General features: G+C 38.4%; 1 protein-coding gene across 1 annotated transcript in view; it reads left to right on the top strand.

Annotated features, from left to right (window-relative positions):
* Positions 1-23,442, top strand: part of LOC134791317 (rho GDP-dissociation inhibitor 1) — a 28,875-nt gene that overhangs the window by 3,057 nt on the left and 2,376 nt on the right. Inside the window, exons 3-4 of the mRNA XM_063762331.1 lie at positions 8,759-8,868; positions 17,965-18,079. Coding sequence (XP_063618401.1) covers positions 8,759-8,868; positions 17,965-18,079 — 225 coding nt within the window. The remainder of the gene's footprint in view (positions 1-8,758; positions 8,869-17,964; positions 18,080-23,442) is intronic.

The following is a 23,442-nucleotide window of genomic DNA, read 5'->3' as shown; positions in this document are numbered from 1 at the left end:
CCATCAATAAAAAGAATGAAATGCGGCTTAAATATCTCCAAAACGATGGCTTAGAAAACAAAGAACTTTATAAGAACGAGAGGAACAAATGCAGAAAAATGGCGAGACGCAAAAAGAGAAATATGGAAAGGGAGAGGTTTAGGAGAATGGAGGATTTGAGGGTGCGTCATTTCGTACGACCTTTTTACAGCCTACGTAGTGGATACCAGTCTAAAACCAATGCATGCCAAAATACCTCTGGAAGTCTTCTCACGGAAAAGGCAGATGTGCTTAGGAGATGGAGAGAACACTTTAACGATCTCCTAAACATTCCGCAAACAGCCACGGAAAAAGTGCCCATTTACTTTGACGTTGAAGAACGATTACAACCGCCTACTCGGTTAGAAGTCCAGCGGGCTATGCGTAGCCTGAAGAATAACAAGGCGCCGGGGCTTGATACTATTCAGAGTTACTCAAAAAAGGAGGCAGCGATCTCGAGAAGCGAATGTTTAGACTCGTATCTATGATATGGGAAGAGGAAAAGATGCCAGAAGATTGGAATTTAGGTATTATTGTGCCTCTTCTTCTTCCTCGCGTTATCCCGGCATTTTGCCACGGCTTATTGGAGCCTGGGGTCCGCTTGACAACTAATCCCATGATTTGACGTAGGCACTAGTTTTTACGAAAGCGACTGCCACCTGACCTTCCAACCTAGAGGGGAAACTAGGCCTTATTGGGATTAGTCCGGTTTCCTCACGATGTTTTCCTTCACCGAAAAGCAACCGGTAAATATCAAATGATATTTCGTACATAAGTTCCGAAAAATTCATTGGTACGAGCCGGGGTTTGAACCCGCGACCTCCGGATTGAAAGTCGCACGCTCTTACCGCTAGGCCACCAGCGTTCTTATTTATTATCGCAGGTATTATTGTGCCTATCTTCAAAAAAGGAAACAAGAGCATCTGTAGCAATTACCGAGGTATATCGGTTTTGTCTGTGGCTTATAAAGTTTTATCAGGAGTCGTGTATAGGCGCCTATGCGGCTATGCTGAAGATATATTAGGAGAATACCAATGCGGATTCAGGCCTAACCGCTCTACTGTAGACCAGATTCACCTACTGCGGCAAACACTGGAAAAGGCATACGAATACAACATCGATCTTCATCACATGTTTGTGGACTTCAAGCAGGCATTTGACAGTGTTTACCGCGCACAAATACTCTCCAGCATGCTGTGTTTGGGTGTGCCAAGCAAGTTGGTTAGACTTGTGGATGCCACTTTAAAACACTCCAAATCCGTTATGGCGATACAAAACGATTTATCTGAGCCTTTTGAGATTCGTTCGGGAGTGAAGCAAGGAGATGCGCTTTCGTCCATAGTTTTCAACCTGGTACTTGAGGCTGCAACGCGTAAATTAAACATCAATGGGCTGATCGACTACAACACAACTCAGCTTGCTGCGTATGCCAGGGTGGCCACTTTCTGGAAAACCGGGAAAACCGGGAAAAGTCAGGGAATTTCGCTAGTCATGGGAAAGTCAGGGAATTGTCAGGGAAATTTAATGGAGGTCAGGGAATAAAAATTGTCTCTGTATGTACATAATAAAATAAAAATAATAGTAGTTTATGTGACTGCTACATAATGAAAGGCATTAAAATACGAGTGTGGGTTTATGAAACGAATGAAATGAGTTTCATAATAGTATCACACGAGTGTTTTAATGCCTAATTATGTACAGTTACATACACTGCTTTATCTACACACTTTATTATATTACACTAAACTTTCTATGATATATTCACTAACCTCATATTACAGCCGACATTGGGGCACTTTCCTCTCTGGCGGAACTCGCGGATATGAGCTGGCGTCTCCGAAATATCTTTATCGCACAATTTACACGAAACTTTTGTTATAGTTACTTTAAAAACAACAAAACAAATTATTTTTTACTTACAAATTAATTAAAATATAAACTGTACGTCAAATGGCGGCAAAGGAAAACTTTTTTCACGTATGTCACGCATCCGTAGTTTTTTTTTAATTCAGAGACAAACTAGAGTCGGGGTCGATTACCATATCGTCCGATACAAACTTACATACGGGATTTGTCAATATTGTATGCAATTGTCATTTGATTTCGAATAAAACGTCATGACGACTGATATTAGAATAGGGGTCAAATCAAATTGCTTTTTTTATTCAGAGATGTTCGAAATTTAAAATGCATTACCAAATCGATTTTGATATAGTAATGAAGCTATTACCACATTTTCACAGATAAGAAATTTGCTGTAACAAAACAGTTTATCGTAATGTGGGCCATTATTTACGGATTTTGAAGGCGTCATAGAGAGTTTATGATATGTGTGTAGATAAATATATTAATTTTACCATCTGCAAACATTATATCTTCTTCTTCCTGGCGTTATCCCGGCATTTTGCCACGGCTCATGGGAGCCTGGGCACATGCAGAATAAGTAATAGGCGTGGGGTCCGCTTGAGTACTAATCCCATGATTTGACGTAGGCACTAGTTTTTACGAAAGCGACTGCCATCTGACCTTCCAACCCAGAGGGGAAACTAGGCCTTGATGGGATTAGTCCGGTTTCCTCATCATGTTTTCCTTCACCGAAAAGCAACTGGTAAATATCAAATGATATTTCGTAGGTACATAAGTTCCGAAAAACTCATTGGTACGAGCCGGGGGTTTGAACCCGCGACCTCCGGATTGAAAGTCGCACGCTCTTACCGCTAGGCCACCATCGCTTCATTATATATCTATAATCTATGTATAATCTGCAAATTTTATATATCTACTATAATTAGTCTAACGCATTCACTGCCAGAGGGCGTGGCCTAGGAACAAACTTGTATGACGGTGGACGCACATTTGCGTCGGGGGCAGTGAATGTGCTAACCTGTTCACTTTAAAAAACCCCAAACGATGTACAGATTAGCCGCTTGGCACACGCATACTAGAGGTCAAAACAAAATTTTTGACCCGCAGTTCCTAAAAATATTTCCCGTAGGAGGGGAGTGCTGAGTCATTGTTTTTTTTGTATGGGAGGGATTTTTTTTTTTTCAGAAAAGCTTTTTGAGGCGATTCTAAAACTATACCACATCATTACATTTCAGCCATTTTTTTTTAATTAAAACAAAAATAATTTTCAAAACATACCAAGTTTGGGCTTCTCCAGATACGATATGGCTGATTTTTTTTGTACAATATACCTCAAATGATACGTGATATCCTCATATCTAACCCTAATAAAGCAATTTTGAAAATAATTTCATTTAGTATTTTTTTTAAATTTTTAGGGTTCCGTACCCAAAGGGTAAAACGGGACCCTATTACTAAGACTTCGCTGTCCGTCCGTCCGTCTGTCACCAGGCTGTATCTCACGAACCGTGATAGCTAGACAGTTGAAATTTTCACAGATGATGTATTTCTGTTGCCGCTATAACAACAAATACTAAAAACAGAATAAAATAAAGATTTAAATGGGGCTCCCATACAACAAACGTGATTTTTGACCAAAGTTAAGCAACGTCGGGAGTGGTCAGTACTTGGATGGGTGACCGTTTTTTTTTTTTTTTGCATTATGGTACGGAACCCTTCGTGCGCGAGTCCGACTCGCACTTGCCCGGTTTTCAATAATACTAAGTGATACAGTCCTACTTCAGTATCTATTCTACGAGACTTAATGGAACTGTACTGCAGATACGGTGCATATTAATCATAAAATGATACGTAATATCCATATATCCAACGGGGAATACCTCTTTAACCCTACCATACACGATTGGTTTCTAAAAAAAAATTTTTTTTCTCATAAAAAAAAAACAATGACTCAGCACTCCCCTCCTATGCATTTTTTTTTTAGGAACTGCGGGTCAAAAATTTTATTTTGATCTCTAGTATGCGTGTGCCAAACGGCTAACCCCGTACATCGATTTGCGGTTTTCTATGAAATTGGGGTCGTACGTTTGCCGCTAAATAGGTTAATAATAGGTAACGCTATATCCTACCACGGCGGTATAGACAAAATAAATATTGAAAAAAAAAATGATCCACGCGGCTCGTAAAGTGAGCATTACGAGCCGCGTGGATCATTTTTTTTTGTACACGGAGGAGCTACACAAAAAGATAGAAAATTTAAGAGTTTAGTTAGTCATTAGAGTGGTCACCCTGGTATGCCGATGACATTGTCATTACCAGTAGGTCGAGAAACAGAATGGCCGATCACTGCCTAAACCTGCAGACAGAAGCCGCCACGTTTGGATTACGTGTAAACGTATCCAAGACTGAGTACCTTGCGACATCAAGGCAGACTGGACTGCCAACAAACATCTCTGTCGGCAATCAGGACATCAAAGGTGTGAGCAGCTTCAAGTATTATTATATATAGTATGAGCGACGGTTAACTCTCAGAACAAAACCGACGAAGAGATAAGGGCGCGCATAGCTGCTGGGTACAAATGTTTCTACGCGTGTAGCAAACTTTTGAGCTCTAAACTGCTTAGCATTAGATCCAAACTTATTATCTATCGCACCATCATCGGGCCTGTCGTAACTTACGCCTGCGAAACTTGGACCCTAACTCAGAGAGACGAACTAAAACTTGCAGTGTTCGAAAGAAAAGTGCTCAGAAAGATCTATGGTCCTGTAATAGAACATGATACCTATCGTCAACGCATGAACCACGAGTTGGATGTACTCATAGAGCACGAGAACATCGTCAGGGTCTGTAAGTCACAGCGGTTGAGATGGGCGGGTCACCTTGAAAGGATGCCGTACAAGAGGGCAGCAAAAGTCATGACAAGGTGGACGCCGCAACAAAAAAGACCGAAAGGCAGGCCTAAGAAGCGTTGGATAGATTGTGTAGAAGAAGATCTTAGGAAGATGGGAAAGTTTACCAACTGGAAGAAGGTCGCCAGACACCGCGACAACTGGAGGAAGATTGTGGAGGAGGCCAAGACCCACAAAGGGTTGTAGCGCCAACGGAAGTAAGTAATAGCTTATTGCGAAGCTTTAAACTGATTTTTATAATTTTGGTTGAAATATATATTGTTAAGTAAAAGAAGCTGATAATCACCATAAAATGACTAAGAATTGATCGTGTGTAATTTTAAATGAAATTGTATATTATGTGATAAATAAATAAATCATATTTTGATTTATCACATAATATACAATTTCATTTACGTTCTACAAAAAAGCTGTGCGAAAAAATATCAAATAATAACCTTAGATCCAGAAACTAGATCTTGTTTAAATTAACACTAAATCGTTATCACAGCTAACACCGCAACGACAAAAATGATGCTAATTTGGTTCACCGGCAAATACTAAGCGAAAAAGCATAAGGATCTTTAAATTATACCTCTGACACTATCTATTCACTACGCAACATGGAATAAGACACGATAGGTATCAAAATTTCCCACGCCGATTATACGCCGGTCAAATTTATCGGCGGCGGCGGCGTGGAAAAATCGTCGGCGGCGGCGGCGCGGCGGCGCGGCGCACATGTCTAGCCGCTGAACCCCTGGAGCCGGGCTCCCGCGGGCCGGATACATTGGGTGTCGGCGGGCCGGAATGGAACACGTCCCGGGCCGGATTTGGCCCGCGGGCCGGGGTTTGGAGAGCCCTGCTCTAGCTATAGATATATCTTAGTATAAAAACCATGTTTAAACAGCCGTTTAGGTAGTGACCATGTCATGGAGGTACCTGGTTTGAATGGTAAGGGCAGTTATTTGTGTTGTATGTTTATCACAAATATTTGTGCCTCAGTTACGGATGTTATCTATGTATCTAAGTATGTATTTATCTTAAAAATGATGTATATTGTTGTGTAGTACCTAACCAAGTACCTACCCAGTACAAGCTTTACGTTTGAAACATGGTTGTGTAAGATTGTCCCCAAATATTTTTATTCATACAAAAGATAGGTCATATACTGTATATGTGTATATGCACCCAGTAATATCCACTCCAAATTATGAATATCCATAGTTTGATAAGTGACACAAAATTAGCAATACTTTAATAAATTCCCTTATCTCCATAACTGATTCCCCAGTACCACATGATAGGCACTAGAGAATGTCAAATATGATGGTTTTATCTCAGTTATCAGTCATGCTATCAGAATATCCTGCTACTTTTGATAGCCAATGCATTATGAACTTTGTTTCACTGAATGAAGGATGACTTTTATCAAAACACTGCTTAAAGATATACTTTGTGTAAAGGAAAAGTATTTATTTATTCTTATTCTATTTTACAAGAAAATAATTCTATAGTACAGTAGAGTCCGGTTATAACGACGCCCAAGGGACCGGTGATATTAGGTCGTACTAACCGGACTTCGTACTAAACGAACTGCCAATTTTAATATTTTTTTTAATCAAAATAATTACATCATTATGTATTTATTAATACTTATGCAACAATTAAAGAAAAAAAACATTTCCATTAAAATATTTATCTTAAATGCAGAGACTTGTGTGTTTAGTTAGACTTAGAAGAAGCCACTTTTGTAGGTACGCGTACTCACTCAATCATCCGCAAATTACTCGAATCCCGTAAAATAAAAAGGAATCTAATCAAGATGACAATCGTACATCGACAATCAAATATTAAATAAGTTTTTTGTCAAACATTTCAACCCAAACTCAATTAGGATGCGTTGTTTTATGACCAGTGATCGTACACTCTCCAGCACTCCCGGCGCAGCGGAGCGGCGCCATCGGAATTGGTATAAATAATTTCAACCCTGATGATTAATTAGCGTTCATTACGTTAATATTAACGCCAATTTACCATTTCAGATCTATACCAATTCCGTTAACACCACTCCGCCGCACCAAAAATGCTGGAAAATGTACGATGTCTGTTTATGACACAGTTCTTATGGCCACCTCCTGTGTCCAGCATCAGATCAGCTCGAAGGTACCAAAATATTGCATTGTCACCCAACTTACATACATAATTATGTATGTGAAGTTTAAGCTCAATTGAATACTGGGAATTGGGTTTTATTTAGTTTGCAAGATTACGTAAAGTCACATGACTATTTCATCTTGCTGCTTATAGGCAAAAGGGGGAGGGGAGTTGGGTGCGCGGGACGGAGTAAGCTTCTTACCAACAATTTATTTGTAAAAACTACGTCGCTCGTCGTTGTAACCGGACTTGACGGACGGATTTTGTGTCAATTTCCGTCGTTAAAAGCGGTTGGTCGTTATAAGCGGAGTCGTAATAAACGGTTGTACTTTCATAGTAGCTTGTACTAAAACCAACCAAGTGCCTATACTTACGTTGCTATAAGCGGTTGGTTGTTATATGCGAAGTCGTACTAACCGGACTCTACTGTAATTTCAAAATTTAATTAAATTTTGCTGTCTAATTTAGGTGTTACAAGGTCACGGAAACGTAATAATAATAACAGTAGAATAATGTTACCTATGCATAAGAAAGTTAATAACTGGTTTTAGAACGGCCGAAACGGTTATCGACCAACGGTTTTTGTTTGATACCTACTGTGACATCATTTAAATGTCTATTAAATCTTTGACCGCTAAGACGTCAACTGACGCGTGGGGCTACAGCCTAATATGAACCTTCGTGCATTCCAACAAAGTTCACAATGACGCGTCGCACGCGACACGATAATTTATTTATTTATTAACATTTTAAATCAGGCAACAAATCCCATATTACAAATACCTTACAGACTAACATATATGCATTTTTATAAACTTAAAAAAACTAAACACTATTTAGGCGACAAAACGATGTGGCTCCGTTGAATCGCCTGGTCTTGATAAGCGTGGCGTGGCGTTCAAAGATTTATAATTATAACATTTTCTCATATACGCAGTTATTATATGTGTAATACGGTCAAGGCCTTTGATTTCGGTTCCATCCGACTGCAACTTGTATGGGAACTGGACTCCGATGTTGCAGTCGTCGTGCAGTTCCCATACAAATTGCAGTCGGGTTGTAGTCCGTCTGTATCAGCCCTAAAGGTAAATACCATTATTAAAAAAGTCCAATACAATTTCACAACGTCAGCACCTACCGCACTAAGGTACCTTTTGCCTCAAAAAGATTACACGTGCGTTCCGTTCGTTGTTTTCCTGCTATAGTAAACCCATGTAAAGGAAACTATTGTTTACTTATCTATTTATACGCGTATAAAGCTGACCTTATAACTCTTTGGTATTCGTTTTTTCCCTATACGTGAAGCATTTGTATTGCGTTTGTTATTTCAGTTATTTGTTAAGAGGACTGTTATTTTGAGTTGTCACGTTTAAAAGTTATTTAATTCTTTTCAAATAAAACTACTTTTTTAAAATTTATTTTAGAATGTTAGTGTGGCAATCCCCTATTAATGAATGCAGGCATAATTTGCGACGCAGGCTAAAGCTAAAGCGGCCAAGACTTATTCGTTTTTCTGTAAAAAAAAAATCTGATGTTTCAGCAAAAGCCAAGCCGTGCCGTGCAGTCTAACTCAACAACGCCATTGGTTGATGAGTTCGCACCAGGCGCGCGATTGGTCGTAACTAGTTGCGTTAGACTGCACGATTGGCTCGAATTCGTGAGTGACACCGCTGAACTAGCACCATTCTTAGTGCCCGTAATGCCCGTCCTTAGATATACATACATACATATGTCAATGATGTCTTCAATATTGTGATAATGCAATAGTGAATAGAAGATCTAATGCTTTGAAGTGAGTGGAGAACCTGAGAATATTTGTTCTCCACAGACGCCTCGGATCCCCGGAAGGTCATAGTGAAGAAGCTGGCGCTGTGCGTCACAGGCAGGGACGACGTGGAATTGGACCTTTCTGGAGACCTCACTGACCTCAAGAAACAGGTAAATCTATGCTATATTTTTTTTGCTATAAATGATTTTTGCATGTGGTATTTAAAATAAGCTAGGTAGTAAACTGATAACTGACAGTCTGACAAATATTTATTCTTAAAAATGTACAATGTGTGAAAATGAAAACATAATTATTGCATTTACATAATTCTAGGTGCCACTGTGCATCGAAAAACCACGATTTGCGAAACAGAAACAAACCATGATTTTTGATAATTTTGAGCGTTCATTTACCTAGCAAAAAGGTTATTTTCCTTTCTTGGGAAAACACAATAAAGCTCATTACTTCCGTATCTATTCACGGACGGTTAGATAAAGAAATCATATTTGTCGAGGAATACACACACAACTCAACAGGCCGTAATTCACAATAAAATGTTCGTCGTTACTATTATTTGTTACTAGCGACCCGCCCCGGCTTCGCACGGGTTAACAAATTATACACCTAAACCTTCCTCAAGAATCACTCTATTGATAGGTGAAACCCGCATGAAAACCCGTTGAGCAGTTTTTGAGTTTATCGCGAACATACAAACACAATAACAGACAGACGCGGCGGGGGACTTTGTTTTATAAGGTGTAGTGATAACTATCCAAACATGTGAAAACTCATTGATGCATTTACACCTAACAAATAATAAACTTAGTTCTAGCTAGGGTAATGAACCACTCAACTAGATATTTCTCTCTCATGTTTCCACTTGAAAATATCTACATTATTTGTAATAGGATTATAGGATTTAATTGAAAAGTGGAAAAATAACTGCAAACGGCTAAAATGGATTTTTCAATATGTGTGGACCTTTATAATCTGCACCACTTTGAAATTAAAAAAGAGATGAAATTCTCTGTTTTGTGCGCCCTTCAGACCCGTGACCTTATAGGTTACCTACCGGCTCAGTAGCTCTAATCAACTGAGCTACCAAAGTCTATTCGAAACCGACGACGCTTTACATCATTTCCTTCACGTTTACACTTACGGCGGTTCAAATTCCAATTCAGCCAGTTTAATATTCCGTTTTCCTTTAATATTGTAATTATATACCAGACGACTCAGCTTAGTGCAAAACTAATGTGATATATCTTCGAAGTACAGTCATAACTTCAGATAAAGGCGACAATAAACTTCTAACTGAAATAGGCATGTTTGCAGCACATATGTTTGTTACGACACAAAATTAATTATAATCATAGCGCGTCGCTTCGCTCCATCAGTTAAAGTCAGTTTGCAAATGGACGCAGGGTTTAGCTAACCAAATATACAACAACCTGCCGTGGCAATTCAGACCATATTGCTTTATTTCTTACGGTTCAAAATTCCAAACTTAGTTGGATTTGATTGTTTGATAGTACGTGAGATATTTATGATGTGATTGTCAATAAATCCTAGCTAAATACATTCTGACGGATGGTGATTAATTTGGATTTAATTAGTGTTGTATTACATTTTCATGCTATACTAATTGTAGCTGCGATAGCATACTTTTAGTAGGAGCTGATTTTAATATACTGCTGCAAATAATACAAGTGCCTACAGATGTAGTGAATAAACACGTTCGTATTTGTCATGCTACTTCAGTGAACCTCAGTACTTTTTGTACCGAGACTGACTGAAATAGCAAGACACGTTGGTACGTTTCCGTGAAAATACGATGGAAAATAATTATGCACTAGGTACATCTGTAGCAGACGTAGCTACGCTGAAGATGCTCGAATTAATCTGCAAAAACTTAAGTGTATATTAGCGTAACCTAATATTTGTGACGCGCTTCGATGGATCGCTGCTCACATCTCACACCCACAATTATTAGGTTACGTGAAATACCTATTACCTATGAACATTAATATGAGACGTAGCCTATTTAGGAAAATGATTTTCGAAAAATGTCGCGTCATTAAAGCTCACTTTGATGGTGCCGCGGTGGTTGCTCTGCCTCTACTCAAAATACATTTGTTTCTACAATTATATTCCTAAGAATTTGTTTATACGAACGACAATGGTGGAAGCACACCGCTTCCACCATTGGGAAGAGAAACAAATCGAAATTTAGACAAACTTTGTCAATGAAGTGTTCACGTGACGTTGTTTTGCTCTTTGACATTTCCACATGACATTTCAGTGCACGACATACACACTTTGTACATAGTTCCCGGTAGTGTTGGTAGGAATAGGAACTCGAGTCCTTTGAGTCTGAATTTGAAGAACTCAGCTCGTTTTTACGAGACTCGGCGCTTAAAAACTTCTAAAGTCTTTTGTCTGCCTGCCTGCCGGCCTGAGTCGAGTCCTTTGTTGAGTCTTTTTTAAGAGCAACACAAAAGTACTCGAGCCTCCGAATAAAGACTCCATCAATAATTAAATAGATTTTTCCTAAATAACAGTAAAGAAATGAGTCTGAAAAACTGAGTCGAGTCTTGAAGCAGAGGACTCAAAGGACTCGAGTACTAACCAACACTATAGTCTGTATCTTTAGGTATTTAAATAAAAGTAAAAAAACAATTTGTACATTTTCGGGTAGTTATACCTAACATTTATTGGTTAACCGACCAAATACAAAACCGCCTGGATCTGTCACTGAACGACCTGACTTTAATCTACATTATTTGATCATGTAATGTTTTCATCTACCCTCAACTGGCTTAAGAGCCATTTGAGGGTAGATTTGGTTTACTTTTATTTAAATACCTAAAGATACAGAGTATAGTTCCCGGTCCTAGCAGCAGGTGGTTACTCCATCCCGCGTCCCATAAACTGGCCTGTCGCAATTAGCACTGTTATTATATTTGATTTGGCGTCCGTCCAGCGCGCGTGGAGTAGCAAAACGTTGAAAAAAGGATGTCGCGAGATAGCGATCTTTGGTCTATGATGGTCGGGGTACGTTAGATTTTTTATGACCTAAAAATATATAATATCACCTATCAATAGAGTGATTCTTAAGGAAGGTTTAGGTGTATAATTTGTTAAGGTTTTATATTACAGTATTTTTTGTCTTTTCCTGTACGAGTGTACGCCATCATTCTTATGAATTATGATCCATCCATCCATTTTTGTTTAATGTTGAAAAAGAAAAAATGGGATTTTATCATAACATTTAGATAGATTCCACCATAAAGTAATAAAACGAACAATTGATCGCTTTTACATTTCTGCTGCTAATTATAACGTGCCGTGGCCATGACCGTCTACGATAAAGTAGACAACAAGAGAGAGTAAGAGTAGTATACAAGCGAACATTTAGTGATACTTAACAATTTTCAAGTATCGTTAAAAAATATACTTTTAAATGCAACCTGTCTATTGCGGCACTGACACAATTATGTCATTAACATCATTAGTACCTATCAGCTTTTCTGAATTTAACCGTACACTTGTATGCCGAGTTCAATGGTTCTGGACTCGGAGTAACGTCGCTTGTCGCAATTCGCTCCGGTATTAAATCAGTTTTGGCGTCCGGCCAGCGTGTACAGGATGAGCCGGTATGAAAAGGGTGTAATGCGCGGTTTTCCTTCCGCTTGTACTGTAATCGATGCTTTAAGAGTCACATGAACCCGCTCCTGTACAATCTAAGTTACGTTCTCATTTTAAAACGACATGCTTAAATAACATGAAACATGGCATGAATATTTATGTAACACTAGCGACCCGCCCCGGCTTCGCACGGGTTAACAAATTGTACATCTAAACCTTCCTCAAGAATCACTCTATCGATAGGTGAAAACTGCATGAAAATTCGTTCAGTAGTTTTTGAGTTTATCGCGAACATACATACACACAGACAGAGGCGGCGGGGGACTTTGTTTTATAAGGTGTGGTGATATGTAGTGTGGTACAGTCAACAACAGAGCTATGAATACAGGCAAAGTGTCAAAAACATGTATACAGTACTTTATTGCCTGTACATTAAGGTCGTGTATACATATTTTTGGCACTTTGCCTGTATTCATAGCTCTGTTGACTGTACTAGTCATCGTTGCTAAATACCGGTATGGATGGACACAAAGAAAATAGAGCAAATAGAAGTGTTGTAGGAACAAAAACTAGCAGACATATATGTTAATAGGCGGCATTACTGCAATGTTCAGTCGCCAGAGCGCAGCACTAAGCTAGCTAGTAAACCATAGTAGTGGTAGTTTTTTGAAACTTATACATACTGTGCCTTAAACTGCTTTTTAACAAGTTTTCACAGACAATAAAGTATGACATTGATGCATCAAAGCGGTTTATTAACAAGGGCCTACCGGGAAACGCGAATATCGGATTTTAGTCATCTGCCTCTCTATCGCTCGAATATTCAAGAGTGATAGAAACGTTAGATAACAAAATTTCGATTTTCTTGTTTCGCGGTAGACCCCCAGATTGTGATGGATTGTGGTAGTGGCGCCCCCTACACAGAGTTTCGAGTAATATTCCCTATCGAGTGTTCATGTTAAATTTCATGTTAAATATCACAGAATGTTGTTTTAAAATGAGAACGTAACTTTGGTTATACCTGCGACTCTTAACGTAGTAATTCACGTACAGATCGATTCATCGCTTGTATCAGATTTTAATTAGAGCTCGAATATCGATGGGCGATAGAGAGGCAAATAATTAAATTTCTATACCCTCTGTAGGTATATTTTTGTTGGTTAATTTGAAGTTCATAAGAGCTTGTAACTATCTAAACCTATTTTAAACAATGAATTATTAAGGTTCGTGTAACAAATCTCTATTAGTGACGAGCAGGGGTCCATTTCTCGAATGGTATTAGTCTGATATTATTATAATAGCAACAGACTAATAATATTAGACTAATATCGTTCGACAAATGGGACCCTGATAGCGAAACGGATATAGGTCTAATCTCAGCGATTTGTCATTGGAACGTATAACTATTATTTCTAACAAATTTTGACAACAAACTACATCCAATTAGGCTTGATGCAAAGTTAGTTCTAGGAAATTGTGTCCTCATTTCTTTTGCCTCCTGTATATACCTAGGTACAGCAGTATTAGTCGACGCCAATCGTCGTGGCAGCGCCGATGACAGATGGGTATGTCGAGACTGTGCTTCAAGCTGTCTGAATAGTTTGATAGTAACCATGGAGGTCCAACCTTGGGTATCCAAGATAAGATACAGTGAGCGAAAGTGTTAAAGTTCATTCTAGTCTCCTTCACATCCTGTATATAGTGTATATACAGTGTGTCGACTGACGCAAATCGTCACACTCGTCGCAAATAATGGCAGCGCCGATGACAGATGGGTATGCCGCGTGCTGAGCAGCAGTCGGTCTGAATAGTTTGATAGTAATGCATTGTATGCAAAGTGGTCCACGCGGAGGTGACAAAGCGATTATTAGGTATTCTCCGATATTGTTTTGTTTAGTTTATTCGTCTCTACAGCACCATTTTCATCCATAGTCTTGCCGTAAATTCGGCCACAAAGTTAATGGGCCCTAGTGACTATGATTTTAAAGTAATTTTAGTAAATAAGTAAGTAAGGAACTAAACGCTAATAAAAATGCCTAAGATTATTCGATGTTGTCGTCCCTCGCCTAAATACATGCCTGAGCACGCAAATCGTTTCTAAAACACGCATCATTTTTGCGGACATATATGATATTCTTGCTTGGTTTTTTATTTAAGTACATACATACATACATCACTGGCTCAGTGACCCAAAGAGGATCTTGGCCTCTGACACAATAAGAGAGCGCCATTCTGCCCTATTCTGCGCCACTTCACGCCAGTTGGGTATTCCGAGGGCGGACAGGTCTTTTTGGGCTTCGTCACTCCAGCGGTATCTGGGACGCCCAGACGGACGTTTTCCCCCCGGGTGCCCCACATACGCTCCTCTCACAGCGCGATCCTCCCCCATCCTCTCCAGGTGACCAAAACGATACGGTCCTTAGTTTACCAATATTTGTGAGATGTTAAAGCGTTGTTGTTAATGTTCTTCCCTTTCTACATATATAAATCTTGCAACTGGATGAGTAACGTAGGTAGTCATCCTAAAATTAACAATACCAAGGTAAAATAATACTAAGATGCATTGCATTGCGTGCAGGTGCAAATTGTTTTAGCCGCAATTTGACACAGAAGCAGATAGCGCTACACGTTTCGTGGTAATTGGGATGACAGACGCAACCTAGTTCGCAGTGCCATAATGTACAACATAACGCTACTTCTGCTGTCAAATTTGTGCTGCGCCTGTGCTAAATTATCTCTGCCGCATTCCTCGTAATAATATTTCATTTCCAACACTTACACCACAAAATAAAACTAATAGAGTTAGACCAAGAAAAGTCTGCAACAATTTTGATAGCATACGCAGTGCAAGTGTTAAATACACATCATAATTTCATAGAAGTTTGACGTTAAAAATAACACATGCATTGCGTGTGCTATCAAAATCGTTGCAGACTTTTCTTGGTCTAACTCTATCTCCCTAACGCTTATTGATAGGAAGTGTGTAAGAAAGTGACAGCAAATTCAAAAACGTGATCTCGTTCGGATTATAGAGTTAGATCAAGCTAAGTTGACAGCAATTTTGATAGCCCACGCAGTGCAAATGTTATTTGAAACTTCATAATTTCATAGAAGTTTGACGTTTAAAATAACACTTGAACTTGCTATCAAAATCGCTGCAGACTTTTCTTGGTCTAACTCTAGTAGCGTCCTAGCGCCTGGCTTGAACCTAATAAAACATAATAAGGCTGTGCCAACCATTAGCCCACTGTAAAATAAGAAATGTTACATTCAAGATGTTACTATAGATCTCATTACGGGGGTGACATTGTCACGTTAAAAAAATATAAATTAAAAAATACATTCAAGAGATATGGTAGATGTTTAGATCTTGGAATATATTGTTACAAAAGAAAATAATTCACGCTAAGTGTCGCATTTTAATTCTGAATTGAATACTTCTAATGAGACTTGACATCATTCCGATATTCCACGCGCTTTCGATCGTTGATAAGCAATCTTGTCTATTCTCGTGCCGCCAGTGCCACCACCCACCATACAAAATTATAGCTAAGGAAATTTGAATCCCACCAAAAACATAAATGTAAAAAAAGGAGAGCCAAGTTCAATACAAAAATTATGCTTGGCTGTGGGGTTCGCCGCAAAAAGAATGGAGATCTAAAGGAGTGCCAAGTTCTATGCAAAATCCAAATATGTATTTATAGGAACAAAATAACATTATAAACAAGTATTAAACTCTATTTCTTTGCTTTATTGGATACCTATAACAATTGCTGTTATTTAAAAAAATGTGAGATATTAAAGTAGGTTAGATTTGACTTGGCCAGTTTTCATTACATCAGTCATTTTATAAAGTTATTCAACATATATATATATATATATATATTTTGTAATTCTGATAAAAACTTTGGATTTTGCATAGAACTTGGCACTCCTTTAGATCTCCATTCTTTTTGCGGCGAACCCCACAGCCAAGCATAATTTTTGTATTGAACTTGGCTCTCCTTTTTTACATTTATGTTTTTGGTGGGATATCAATACTTTTTGTAAAGAAAACTAGGCGGGTATTGAGATTTAATGTTTTTTCTTGTGTTTCCGCTGCATGGTTTTTACTTCTGTTCTTTGTATAATTATGTGGTGCCGCGCGCCGCCGACGACACACCGTTGGCCGGTTGTTTAGCGCGTATTACAAGTTTTTATATGGGGACACCACTTATTTTTTGACTTAACTTTATTTTTATATTTCTTTTATATAGCAAATATAATAATACATATATTGGGATAGTTTCAGATATCTGCTTGTAACGGTTCCAACGCTACAATTAAAAAAATATTTTTTTGTATGGGGACCCCCCCCTATTTTTTAACATTTTTTATTTTTAGGTTTTTTCCTACGCTTACACACAATTACCGAGCTGGATTCAAAATTTCATCTGGAATTAGGTTAGGTTTAGGTACTATATGTCTGTCACAATAAAAAAAAAAAAATTGTATGGGGACCCCCCTGTTTTTTAACTTTTTTTTATTTTTAATTTTTTCCTACGCTTACACACAATAACCGAGCGGGATTTCAAATTTCATCCTTCTAGGTCATCTGGAAGTAGGTTAGGTTTAGGTACTTATACGTCAGTCACAATAAAAAATGTTTTTTTTTGTATGGGGACCCCCCCCCCCTATTTTTTATTTTTAGATTTTTTCCTACGCTTACACACAATAACCGAGCTGGATTCCAAATTTCATCCTTCTAGGTCATCTGGAAGTAGGTTAGGTTTAGGTACTATAAGTCAGTCAGTCAGTACCAAAATTTACGACTTTTTGACCTTCATATCTTTATAACCGTTTGAGCTAGCTTCATGAAATTTGGGCTTCTGTCCTTATGGATATAATTAAACACACGTAGTTTTATGTGTTTACGTTAAAGATGTTTTGAGTTATAGAAGGGTCAAAAGTGGCACCAAGTGGTTCGTGTAATATTACACTCGGCGCTGGCTAGCCAGTTCCTTTGCTTGAACTTGGCTTGACACGCTGTCGCGTGTCTAGATCTAATTTTATTTTTAATTAGGTTGAATTTCGTTTGTTCCAAAATTTTATGAGACAAAGGAAGTGCCACTTCGTTAGTTTTAATTTAATGTTGAGATTCCATTGACACAGTGTAAATCGTTTATGTGCTTCAAGTACAATAAGGTCCTTTCCATCTGAATTTCCAATAGAAATTCTGATAAATCCTTATTGCACATAAGGACCCTTCTCTGGAAAGCCACATATTAGGCCTGTGTTACATTAAGGCGTATCCAGATTAGTAAATTTTTCGCCAATCTGATTAAATTGCCCGATCGAATCAGGAGGTGCGGACGCAAACGGCAATTTGGCTCGCTGATTCGATTGCCCGATCAAATCAGGAGGTGCGGACACAAAAATGCCAATTTTCGAAGCTAGTGTCTATGGAATGCTAGGATCTGTACGTGCGTTTGTTTATGGTTTTAAAATTGGTGATTAAATTGTGTACGTGTGGACGCTAGATGAGATTGGCGCCAATTATTTTCCTGATCAAATCGACCGATTTGATCAGGCCCGTCTGGATACCACATTAGTTATATTTACGCGTTCCTCTTCTATTTCAGGTGTTCGTGATCAAGGAGGGCGTGCAATACCGGATACGGATCGACTTCATCGTGCAGCGGGAGATTGTGCACGGCCTCAAGTACGTGCAGAAGACGTACCGGCTCGGAGTACCAGGTAACAGCTAGTAACATTTTATTATACCTTGAATATAATAATAACTGCCTTATTAGGAGCCATTCTACACTGGTTTTCATTACATGCTTTCTGAATGAGAAACTATTAAAATTTGCCCCAGTGGCAGTGGCGTGCACTTCATAAAGGCAAAAAGGCACTGCCTACCCTACTATAATTCCGATGTCTATCCTCTTAAACTACTTAATTTAATTTATACTTGATCGTCCTATCAGTAATCGATATAACTTAAAACATTCTAAAAATTAATAAGCGCTCCATCTACCGGTTAAGCTTTGTCATCAAGTCATCATCTATAATAATTCTACGCGACGAAGTTTACACCACGCGGCACTAGCGCCGCTACGTGCCTTGCACGGCAAAGACAGAAAACATTTCCGTCTAAATCTTTCTATGTGTGCCTCTCCGTGACTCGTCGTTACGCGGTTACAGTGTAGTGGGTCTTCCTATAAGTACGAGCACACAATTATACAAGTAACGCACACATTTAGACGCAATAGGCAGTGTCTTTCGTACCAAACCTAAACGAATGACGCCCGAAAGTCTCCGAATAGTTCCGATGTTTATGTGACTATTTTAAAAAGTAGCATTTGCTATGGTAATTTAGTGCAAATACGAGACTATTTTTTTATTCGTTTACAGTATTTGGTTAAGTTTATTTTCATTTTTTATTCGGTCGCCATTGTTTGTTTGTTTTGGTGAGTTTATGAGATAACAGTTAACAGTTGCCGGAAATTATAAAGTGCGATTAGTGAAAAAATGGATAATTTAACTGTGAAAGTTGTGGTGGGTGTGTGTGTGTGTGCAAACTATTAAAAATGATGCGTTTTCGAAGCTTTCGTTTAGCCAAAAAAAGAAGTAATTGAAAAGACTTGACAACAAAATGAAAACCATCACGCTTTTTTTTTGGTGAGTTAGTAGCTCTCATTTTTTAAGGTTCCGTATCCAAAGGGTAAAACGGGACTCTATTACTAAGACTCTGCTGTCCTTCCGTCCGTCCGTCTGTCATCAGGCTGTATCTCACGAACCGTGATAGCTAGACAGTTGAAATTTTCACAGATGTATTTCTGTTGCCGCTATAACAACAAACACTAAAAACAGAATAAAATAAAGATTTAAGTGGGGCTCCCATACAACAAACGTGATTTTTGACCGAAGTTAAGCAACGTAGGGCGGGGTCAGTACTTGGATGGGTGACCGTTTTTTTTTGCCTTTTTTTGCATTATGGTACGGAACCCTTCGTGCGCGAGTCCGACTCGCACTTGCCCGGTTTTCTGATATAATTTTGCCTACCCAGTCCCAAATCTCTGTGCACGCGACTGCCCAGTGGCTACCGCTATCATAACATAAACACAGCCATAGCTTTAAATTACCTGTTCGAACATGTCGTATAACGGATAGGTATAGTTAACTATAACGGACTCCCTCAAATCTAATCTTTTTAATGTTGGCATGAAATTGGGATATTTTTTCAGCAAGAGGTTTAATTATATTTACGGATATAAACGGCATAAAACTTATCTTATCTATGTACCACCATTACTATGTACATATTTCGCCAAAAAGGCGATGATTACTGAAGCTCTCAACATAAATCGTACTGTAATATACTGGAGAGAGTATATATGGGTCCCATAACGAGTTCACACTGGATGGAAGTTGCCACCAATTGAGTTATGATGGGTCCTGACTTTTTACGTATTTCCCGAGGGTTCCTAACTCGTTGCGAGTGGTTCTAGGTAAAGGGATCAATCTAATTTACCAAAGTGCTCTAGCAATGTCATCGTACCTTTAGATTTCGTTGTTGAAAATTTCCATAACGTTTCAACGTTCCAATTTTTCAAGTATATCATACACTCAGCGTCACGGAAATCGCACACTTTCAAAGGCCGACAATCTTAACAATAAATAAAACACGTAAACAAAAGAGACATCAGATTAAAGGTTATTAAATTAGCTTTTAAATTATGTCAAATTGAATAAAGCAAAACCATCTCTCTAAAAGCTATAATCGCTCGCAATCGCTCGCATCATATGAATATGTGCAATTTCCGTGACGCCGAGTGTAGTTGTCGCTAGAGTTAGACCAAGAAAAGTCTGCAGCGCTTTTGATAACCCACGCAGTGCAAGTATTATTTTAAAAGTCAAACTTCTATGAAATAATGACGTATAAATAACACTTGCACTGCGTGGGCTATCAAAAACGCTGCAGACTTTTCTTGGTCTAACTCTATCGAATTTACTGTTTTTGAACGCATCAAAGGGTTTATGATATGTGTATAGATGAACTATCATATGTCCTTCCTCGGGACTCAAACTGTCTCCTTACCAAATTTCATATCGTTGGGTGACAAGCAAAACTCACTAAGTACTATCAAAAAATTAAAGTAACAATGTACTTTATTACACTTGTTACAAGTGTAATAAAGTGCAGTGCACGGTTTATTGTCCAATAATTTCAATGATGTTAGTTAGTGACCTTTGCTTGTCACCCGACGATATACTTAAATCGTTTCACCTGTTTTTAAGTGTGTAAAAGGTAACAGACAGAGTTTCGTTTTTACAATATCAGTAGAGATTCCTTGCGTAGTTACGTGATATTATGAATTGCACAGCTGCAATGAATCGTAGAAGACCTGCAAGTGCAAGGGATATCCGGACTACAATCGATTGAGGACAAGGTCGGCTAACATATAGTTTTAGGTTACACTTTTAGAGTTGTTATCTGATGCCTGGTTCAACTGAACATTTATTTAAACCGTTCCTTGACACAACTTTGAATTATTATGCCACAGATGTAGTGCATAATTGTTTTACATATTTTCACGGAAACGTACGAACGTGTCTTGCTATTTCAGTTAGTCTCAGTACAAGAAGTACTGAGGTTGACTGAAGTAGCATGACAAATACGAACACTTCCGAGTAAAAACGATGGAAATCAATTATGCATTACATCTGTACGTCGTAACTTGTAAGTCTCTGGGGTGGCTCAAATAGAAGGTGCAATTTCCATGGTTGTTAGGCGATATCTTGAGTATAATATATCAAAAATTCATCGTAGTTCAGATAATTATCTGGTTTTAGTTAAAATATGAAAAGGATCGGCTTGAAGGTTGAGGACAGTTCGGGACGAACGAGTTATGTTGACGAAATACAATTTGCATAAATTACAAGTACTTAAGTTACTCGAGTGATCCATGCAAATTATATTTCGTCAACTACAAATTGTGTTTTCGCTGTAAGTTTAAGTTTTAGTAGGGCGAGTTGAATGCCTAATCGTATTAAAATTATTATTAAATTACCTTACCCGGTCCCGTAACTTAATAGTAGTAGTAGCCCAAAATATGGCAACGATTTCAGCGAAAATCAGGATCATATTAGGCCACTGGGTGATATATATTTACTTCACCTTCAAATTCTTCAATTCAGTGATTTTTTTACTTATTTATAGATAACTATATTAAAATGAGGCGTATAACTTTTAAAAATCTCTGAATAAGTTAGTTGCAAAAACCCTCAGACGCGCTCCTAATTTTTTATAGTTCAACCTATCTTTATGAGTTCATAGACTACTATGTTATGCATTTACTATTCATATCAATAACATACATCTTTATTGTTCCACGCTCCCTCGGACAGTGCCCGGTACGTACCTCTTGGTATTGATTCATGCACATGTAATGCACATGCCATGCATATAATTAGTTTGTGTGTAGACGAGACCTAGCATGATATTGCGTTACCCATTTTTGGTGTACCTATTGTTTCATGATCCTAAGTAAATAGTAATTGTAAATATTTTTTATAAACTTTTAATAAGACGACGCACAAAAGTAGTATTCGTATTTGTTTCATTATTTTGTATGTTTATTAAGGGTAGAAATAACATCAAGGGACTAATCTAATATCTTATTTTACTTTCGAAGATTGGGGTCGCAAAGGACAGACATATTCTGCCCTGCTAAGCCAAGTAGCGGCATCTCAAATAAAAATTTAATGCAAACATATAGCTTACATTCTTAGTCTGAAAATTCAATTTTCAACGTCATTTGTTTTTGAGATGCCGCTATTCGGCTTAGGAGGGCAGTATTGTTCACAACGACGGGACTTAATTGCGTAAAATTAAGTTTTAAATCGACACGTACACCTGGATGATATTTCGATTAGTTTAAGATACCTCGCAGTCTAAATTGCCCCCTGCGCCTAATAGCACCTGCACCTAATAAAACATTGTCGGGAATCAGGATACTTGTGATTATGTCCCCTTTTGGTCCAGTAGTAGAAAAACATGTTGCAAGATTTCCGGCCCCGATAGTACTCGATCGTAATTTAGTCAATTCACATCGCACGGCGACATGGCCGTGTCATTGTCACGCTGACTCATGCATATCGCATGTGATTGTATGCAATTATACACATTGGTTGTCTCATACTTAGGGCTACCATCCAATTTTATTTAACCTGTAGCGTCCCACGGTCTAATACTAGTACCAATTTTTTTTTTCTTAGCTGTTATAGTGTCCCACTGCTGGGCAAAGGCCTTGATTTCCACAACTCCCGTTGTTGTGCTTTTTCCGGCCAGTTACTGATGAAGGCGTCTATGTCGTCCCGCCAATTACCTGCAATATTTTTTTAACCATTATTAAAAACAAAAGCAACTATGTTCCTTTTCTGTTGTTGAGGTAGATTTAAACACGAAACAAATTCATTTATATTTTCTGAAACCATTGATTTACATTTTATGGACAATTTTTCTTGTAAAATTGGCCGCTAGAGGTAAAAAAATCGGACAGTTGTTTTGTTATACACTTACACACCCAGTTTTTGTAATAATCATACAAAAAACTCTAAACTGTTTAGAGTCATCTAAGATAACTCTTCACTGACTTGACAAACGGCAAAGTGTGAAAGCGTCAACATAAATGAAATCAAAATGGCACTGCCATATTTCGCCACCAGGGGGCTATTCATAAATTACGTCATTTCAAATTAGGGGGTGGGGGGGGGGGGGTCTGGACATCGGATGATGGTAGCATGACGTAGGAGGAAAGGGGGTCATTCGAAGTATGATTTTTGGATGATTTTAGGGGGGGGGGGGGGGGGGGTGTCCAACATCGTCAAAAATCGATGACGTAATCTAGGGACAGCCCCCAAGTCAAGGCTGTAGTTTAGACGCTAAGTGAGCCGAACTACGGAAAGCTAGACGGATGGTAGCCCTATCACGACTATCACGTACCCAGTGTACACTTACATTATTACATGTTTGTAGGTTGTGGGTTGACCTTGAATTAGGCATTGATGTTAATAATTGGTAGTAATTAAGAATTAGTTTGTAACCTAATTAG

This window comes from Cydia splendana, chromosome 6 (assembly GCF_910591565.1).
Source record: "Cydia splendana chromosome 6, ilCydSple1.2, whole genome shotgun sequence".
Lineage (NCBI taxonomy): Eukaryota > Metazoa > Arthropoda > Insecta > Lepidoptera > Tortricidae > Cydia > Cydia splendana.
This window is presented reverse-complemented; position numbering and strand designations above follow the sequence as displayed.